The sequence below is a fragment of the Pistacia vera genome, unplaced genomic scaffold, assembly GCF_008641045.1.
Source record: "Pistacia vera cultivar Batoury unplaced genomic scaffold, PisVer_v2 Contig606, whole genome shotgun sequence".
NCBI lineage: Eukaryota > Viridiplantae > Streptophyta > Magnoliopsida > Sapindales > Anacardiaceae > Pistacia > Pistacia vera.
The window spans coordinates 67,230-75,393 of record NW_022196453.1 but is presented as its reverse complement, the minus strand read 5'-3'; the positions used below and the strand labels follow the sequence as shown (position 1 = coordinate 75,393).

Below are 8,164 nucleotides of genomic sequence, written 5' to 3'. Positions count from 1 at the left end.
TAATCACACTCCTTTTGTATTGTTAAAGTGTAAGTAATCAATACATTATAAGCTAAAAAGCATTCTCATTAAAGTGTAATTCATTTATACATTGCAATCTTCAAGGAAAAATCTTCCCTTGTATATATTTTACTGAACCATCGGGCCAACATCCTTTGTATTTCACAAGAACTGGAATACCATAGATTGTTTTTTCAAAGTTAATATAATAGGTTAATATATGCACAAATATATACAATTTTCATAATTCATAACACAAAATAAACAAAGAAACAATTCAACCTAACAGAACCCAATAGAGCCCGATACATATCAATCGTGCATTATTCTAGACCAATAATACTTGACATAGCCCAATATTGTCTGATCCACTTTGTTGGATGTTTCTACTTCAAATGTGCCTTATATCATATGATCAGGCACTTATCGGGTTGCTGAAAATGTATGCCCAATAGTGTCTGATTATCAGGCAATCGAGCAATAATCGTCTTCTACCTCTAGTGTAAACATAGCTGAAAGCCTAAAACTACTCCAAATTTACAACCTCAACTATTTTATATCACATTCCTACTCATAAATTAACATAATAAACATATATTTTAGTCGAACCAAGTTTATATATAGTAGTTAAGATCAAATCTGTAAGAAACTTTCAATTATATACTAATCTATCAAATATTTTAAATCATAAATAACATATCTATTGGGCTGTGGCTTTTAACCAATAAAAAAACTCAACAAATGAGTCAAATTACGTCTTCTTCTCAACAAATTAAGCTTTAGTAATGTTGGATGATGTGAGAACTTGTTGATAAAAGAGAAAATTTGAGAGAAGAGAAGAGAGGTGTTAGGCTAAGTAGGGTTGAAAAAACAAACTGAAAACCAAACCGAACTGGAAATCTAGACCGAAAAATCGGTTTTTTGGATTAATCAATTCAATTTTGGTTTAAAAAATGATCAAACCGATTTTCCAATTCCGTTAATGGTTCAAGGGTTCCTTTTCCCCCACTTTTTATTGGGTATTGGTATTAGCCATTAGGTCTGCAGTCTTACCACTTTTTCTTGGGTAAGTTTCTTTTTCTTTTTCGTCTTCCTCCTTTCACTACTTTTCTCTCTCTTTTAAGTTTTTCTTCTTCTCTTCCTCTCCTTCTTTCATTTTCTTTTTCTTTCCTGTCTTCTTCTCTTGCTCTCCTTCTCTGCTTTTCTTTTTCTTTTTCGCCTTCTTCTCCTTTCACTTTTATGTTTCTTTTTCTTTTAGGTCTTCCTCATTTCTTCTCCTTCACTACTTTTCTGTTTGGATTTGGGTAAGAGGAGAAGAGAACGCCATGATCGGACTTCAGCCTTCTTCTTCTTCGATGGTTTGGTAGATTTTTAGTGTTAGGGTTTGTCTGGAAGCTCTGCGCTTTTTGTTTATGAGATGTCTCAATCTGAGACTGAGTGAGACTGATTCTGTGTGTCTCAGGTGTTGGTTTGTTGGTTTGCTTGTTATGTAAGTCGTTGGATTGTTTTTTGGGGTATTTGAAACTGACGGTTGCGAGGCGTCCACTTCTATTCTAAAGAGTCAAACTTCAAATTTTATTTGAGTTATTTTAAAACCGGTTTATAAATTGGTTAACTGATAACTGAACCGATAATTCGGTTTGGTTAATAACCGGTTCAAATGATGATTCAGTCCGGTTTTGGTTCAGATTATCCTTTGAATCGAAAAACTGGTTCGGTTTGAAAAGTGGGCAATCCAATTCAGTGTAAAACCCCCCTCCAGTCAGGTATCCTCTGAATATCCCTCAATGAGAATCCCGAGGATACATGTCTGGAGAACGAGTTGTATTTAGGAAAAATCTGTATAAGGATAATAATAATAATATCCAAAACATGCATATAAAATGTCACGCAGGATCCAAACTTATAATTTACAAACTTTAAGAAATTACACAATCAAAACATATTTATAGGGTGGAAGCTTCCAAAGGTATTTCACAAATATTTATCATTTACATTATTTACATCAAGATAAAAACATCGAGATGACAATAAATCATCTCCCCTCACGTGTAGTCCCGCTGTCTCTAGCATCCCTCGCTTCTAGTCTACCTGCAAAGCAATCAACAATGAAAGGGTGAGCGCTAATCGCTCAGTAAGGAATGATCCGTTTCATTCTAAATGTACTATTTGATCTTTATTTAAACATATCTGTTAACACATCACTTATCTTTTACATCTAGGGATACTTCCCCTTTTATTACTAATTCATATGCTTTTCATCATTTTATCCCATGGCTATATAAACATCAATGTGTACACATACAAATAAGTATGTAAACATAGTACACACACATCACATATCATGACATAACATCTAAAATCATCTAACATGAGTATAAATCATCTCATGATGTAAATAACATCATAACTCATGTAATGCAACTAAATGCATATGAAACATTTAACGTCTAGCCGATCGGACCTTTCTTAGCATCTTAAGCACTTCATATCATCTAGCCTCAAATTTCATCTAGAGCTCATATCATCAGGAGGCATGCTTACGCGTTATTTAGCATCTAAAGCATATATTCATCTTTCCTCAACCGGTATACGAGGATATGCTTACGCGTTTTCCATCGTGTCTATATGCATCTCTATCATGTCTATTTGCATCTCTAACATCTTATGGCATGTAAATACATATTTTGGTGAGCTTAATACTTTTAATTCATTTATGGATTATCAACCCATTTACATTACCTCTTGCTCACATACATCATCTTAGCACATGTATTACATTGCATCTTCATGCCATTTCATAACATTAATCATGCATTGACATCATGACCATGTATATCTTTCAAAGATCATCTAACTAATGGGCAAACATTAGTACATGGCATAATTACAATAATACATTAATAATCAATTCATAATCATAAGAATTGATTATGTTAAATCTTAAACTTTAATAACCAATTTATGCTTCAGGCCATTTTCCATCCTTTTCTCAAATGAATTAGCTCTTGGAATAAACATAAAAGTTATAGGTCTGTGTCTTAGCTTTCTAATGCTTCAAGAATCATCTCATTTCGATTTTTATAACTCAAGTTATGGTCAAAATATAGAAGCAGGGTTAACAAAACCTCCAAGCTCACTAAATCCGAATTTTCATATTAACTATGCCACATCAATTCTTATTAATATTAACCAATAGGTTAACTTATGGATCAAATAGACCTCCTCTTAATAGTCTTTAATATCTTAAAGGAAGTGTAAAATCTCATTCCCATAATAGTCCATTATTGCTATAACATGGTAAGCAAATGCAAACAACACCTCAACACTTCTAATAGCAACCATTCAACACCATGTGGCCTCCCATACTACAAGTTTTGCCACAATCAGCATCCATAATTCATTTTCTTCAATCAAACATAACAACTCATAAAACATAAATAGTCATAACTTCATGTATAATGAATTCAAAGCAATAAGTAGAATAAATGAGTTCAACTACACTTGCCATCAACTATTTCTATGCCTTAAAGCTTTAATTTAAGGTCTCATAAAAATCTACAAACCCTAGCATAAATCCTAAAGTCATGGGAGGTTCTTCCTTACCTTTTTAAAGTCTTCCTTCAACAAATCCTTTGTCTTTGACTTCTTTTACACCTTAATCCTACATATATAACATTATACCTCAATATCTACTTCAAATCTTCAAATTACATCAAAACTAAAGTTTTTAATCCTTACCTTAAACCCTTCAAATTGAAGATCCAAGGCTCCTATCTTGTTCTCCTTGAAAAATTATGCAAAACTTCTGGAAAACCTAGAGAAAGAAAGCTGGTTTCATGGAAGATTTGAGAGAAAATGGAAGAAATATTGAAAAAATGCTCTCTCCATTGGCTTGAACGAATTTCATCTCATTTATAGGAAAATATTTCATTTATTTTACAAAATTATGCTATTGGCCCAATTATTTTAATTGTATAACTCATAAGTCCTTAATTCTTCATATAAGGACATTTTGGTCATTTCACACTAAACATAATTATTACTTAATTAATGCCATTAAATGCAATGAAGCCTACTCATCCTTGACTTTTTCAATGCTTATCCATAGGCAAAATAACCATAAATATGTGGAAGTGATATGAAGTGATAATTTTTTTTTTTTTTTTTTTTGAGCTTTTTTTCAATTCAACCTTCAATTAGGGACATTTAATATAATTTCTCATAACTTAAATTGTCTAATTTCCATTAGTCTAAATATTTGGAGAAATTCACCTTCATAGTCTAGAGGACCAACCATATAATAAAAACCCACGATTCAAAAAGTGCTCCAAAAATTTTATTTACGAGGGTTTACTATATATATTATGCTAAATAATAGTACAAAAACAAATTTTTGGCTACAACTAATAAATTTATTTATTTTTTATTATAATCGATTTTTCTATTACTAATATCACTTCTTCGAACCTTAAAGAGTTGATTTGACAGTCAAGAAGTTTTGCTCAATTTTAAATCATTTTGAAACCATTTATCATATTTGTGAATTACCTTGAAACATTAGACACCGATCAATTAAAAAAAAAAATATATATATATTCCTTATAGTTGATAGTTTAAACACTATATTATATTAGCTTAATTTAAAAATGGGGTTCTCGAGCTCTCCTAACTAGGGGTGTTTAAAAGTGATTAACCGATTCGGTTAACCACTTTTTTGAACCGAATCAGTTTGGGAAAATTCCTGAACTGAAACCAAATTGGTTTGGAGGGAAAACCAGTTTTGAACCGATTTTCTCTTTTTTTTATAAAACTTAATTTTTTTTAATTTTTTCCTAAATTAAATTGTAAATATAAACAGTACATATCTAAATAAAAATTAAACATTCATACATACCCATTGATTACTATTAACAATGCATTAAAAATTGATACAAATAAAAGTCTGAAATTAAACTATTTTTTATTTAATATATATACAAAATCGGTTCAAAAAACTGGTTTTGGTTAATCTTTTTTTATTTTTTTCAAACCGATTTTTCGGTTGTGCTCGGTTTTTGCAATTTTTTTTTAATACCCCTACTCTAACACCGAAAATTCTTGAAACATCCAATCAAAACACGCCAAATTCACAAAAGCTATTAACTGAGTTTGATTAGCCAATCAAAATCAACCGAACACGTAAGCCATAAAATCACTAAAAGGCCGGAGTTTTCTATATTTTGCTTCTCTTTGTTCACAGAGAATTCTAGAGTAGCTCCCATGGCGTACATCGAGCGAGGTCAGACTTTTCCTCTCTCTTTCAAATCTTCTTTTCGATTAATCATTTGATGTTTTCAATCCTATTTTCGTTCTCAAGTTATTGTTATGTTTTCTCGTCTTTGTACCTATAGATCGTTAATTAGAATCTCTTGAACGCTCATGTATTTAGGGGTTCGTTCACTGATCATTTCTCTGAATTCTAAATTATTTTATTTTCTGAATTAGTGATTGACATAGATTTGGGTGTTTTTGTTTGTGCATCTGTTGCGTGATCGTGGGATGGGATGAAAATTGATCGAGGGTTTCTCGTATTACCATAAAATTTAGCGATCGCGTTGACCTGAATTAGACTTACTGATCGGAGAGGTTTTGATTATAATATGAATTTAAGAGGAAATGACTGGCATTGACCCGAACTAGACTTAGTTTCGTGCGTGAAATGTATTAGGTTTATATATATATATATATTTACTACATTCAGGTCTGGTACTGAGATTTTTTATCAGTGACTCGTAATAAAACATCTTAACTGAAAAACAGAATATAGTGAGGCTGATATTATGTATTTCGTGGTTGTAATTTTTTTATGATATGATAGGTAAGGTTTAAATTTGCAATACATCATAATATGTACTCATTTTCTTAGATTAGTTTGGGATATGTTTCCTTTATGGCTGAAGCTACTACCTGATTGTGAATCCTGACTGTATTTTACTTGCTGTTTTTTAGTTGAATTTCTTATAGTTAATTTTGTGCTTTTAATTGTATATATTCTTAGTTTGGTTTATTCCTTCTTCTCTCTCTCAACTTCTGTTCTTGGCTGTTGATTTTGATTCTGGATCAATTAAGTATTTGCATAATGAATTAAATATCTATGTACTGTACTGAGTCCTGTTGAATGTTGATCTGCCACCAATGGCCAGCATGTTTAGCTTCTGTATGCCACTAGACTCTATTGGGAGCTCTACCTGCATGCAGTTATTCCCTTCATATCCTTTTTATTGCACCTCATCATGCCACTATAGAATATGCTGCTTAAGTTTATTTCTGTATTTCAGAGGGTTTAAAGTTTCAAATAGCGATGTTACAAAGGAAAAATTGTTTGATGACTGTTAATTGATTTCTCAAGCATCTCTCCACCCCTCTTTCTAAAGCAAAACACACATTAATATACCCACTCACATAGCTTCTTCTTGTCTTGTTCTAGCAAACATGGGTACTGTTTCTTGCGCAGTTTGGTGGTTATGTTTCTTTTTTTGTTTGTTCTATTGTGCGAGTTAAACAAACCATCAAGCCAGTAATGATATGAATCCTTGTGTCTTTGTTGCTTGCTCATCAGAATGTCTTGAAATCATGTTTATTGCATTTATTTTTTTAATTTTCAGCGATGACTGGTACTTTCACATTAGCACCTCCGGTTGGAACCTTAGGCTTTTACTGTCAGAGCATTGAATGATTAAATCCATTTACATGTAGAGTTTCAGAATCAAAACCATTTTGAGGACAAAGATTAATATATTATCCCTGCATTCGGTAGTTGAGTTAAACCTTGATGGAGTGAAAATCATTGGTTTCCTTCATCTTTAATAACCTATCTTGTCTCACATGTATCAAACTAATACAATGTATGTTCATTTCTCTTCGGAAGGCTTCAAGCCAGGGTTGTTCTTTGGTGTCATATCAATGCTATAAATGATAAATCTTCTGTTATCATTCTTTACTTTTGTAAAAATTCATCTGCTATCTATTATCTGTCATTATGTTCGTCTCTGGTGTTTTGGTTTTCTTAATTATGCTTCTTAATTAAAGAGCTTATGTTCCACATTGAAATGTACTCTAAAATACTCTTGTGGCTGACCTTAGCCATGTTTTCCCGATTTACACTTCTATGAATGGAATTGAATGTGAACTTTATGAATGTTGTTTCAGGTGAAGTGAAATCTAAGCGATCAATTTGGCGTTTGAGGACAATCACAGATTTCTTTTGGGGCATTGTCAATTTCATATGCGTATTTTTTGCAACTATGTTTTCGGTAATGTCATGGTTTTGCAATGTTGGTTAGTACATATGTACATCAGTAATATAAGTTGGCATCTGTCTTATAAATTTACATTCACAATATCGTGAATTTATCAGATGGAAAAGTCGGATGCTTACAGAAAGGGCTCTGGTGCTAGCAAGAAATGGGATGGTGGCGGCCCAGGAGGTCCTGGAGGTGGTCCATATGGTGGTGGTCCACGTGGACCTCCCCGAGGACTGGATAATGTGCGAGGGCTGAATGATGTTAGAGGGAATGACCATAGTGAGTTCTCCCTCCCCGTTCTTTTCACGTTTCTGAGTTTTTGAATTGCAATAAATTTTCTTTGCATTATTTCTCTTTACATTTACTGATTTTTATTCATAAATTATAGGTTCCCTACCTGCTTGTGGCTCGTGCTGCGGTGGCTAAGTGTCGGGCGTATTTGTTGTGCACTTGCTATTATTTATGAAATGTATAATGAATTAAAATTTCGAAGTGCATATGTTAATAGAAGTTTTAAGAGATAAAGCAGAACTCTTTGTTGGGAAGTGTAAGATGAACTGAAGTTAAGAAATATGGTAATTTCAATTGCTGTTTTCGGATTACTAATAGAAATGAACCTTGATAATATAAATCAACAACATTCTCACAAGCGATTCTGTCTTCATTTTGTTCTTAGTCTGCATTTAGTGGTAGACACTGTTTTAAAACCCGGACTGGACTGGTCGGTCCAATCGAATAAAACTTGTTTATACTTAAAAAGTTGTTTTAACTCGCTCGGGTCAACAGTTTAAACCGTCNTCAATTGCTGTTTTCGGATTACTAATAGAAATGAACCTTGATAATATAAATCAACAACATTCTCACAAGCGATTCTGTCT

At 32.5% G+C, this 8,164-nt stretch overlaps 1 protein-coding gene across 1 annotated transcript; it reads left to right on the top strand.

Moving 5' to 3' along the window:
- The first annotated feature begins 5,167 nt into the window (after nucleotides 1-5,167).
- On the top strand, nucleotides 5,168-7,736 carry LOC116110557 (selenoprotein K-like). The gene is made up of 4 exons (XM_031396763.1): nucleotides 5,168-5,281; nucleotides 7,192-7,295; nucleotides 7,400-7,565; nucleotides 7,675-7,736. The coding sequence occupies exons 1-4, from the start codon at nucleotides 5,263-5,265 to the stop codon at nucleotides 7,710-7,712; spliced, it is 327 nt and encodes a 108-aa protein (XP_031252623.1). The 5' UTR covers nucleotides 5,168-5,262; the 3' UTR covers nucleotides 7,713-7,736.
- The last annotated feature ends 428 nt before the right edge of the window (nucleotides 7,737-8,164 follow it).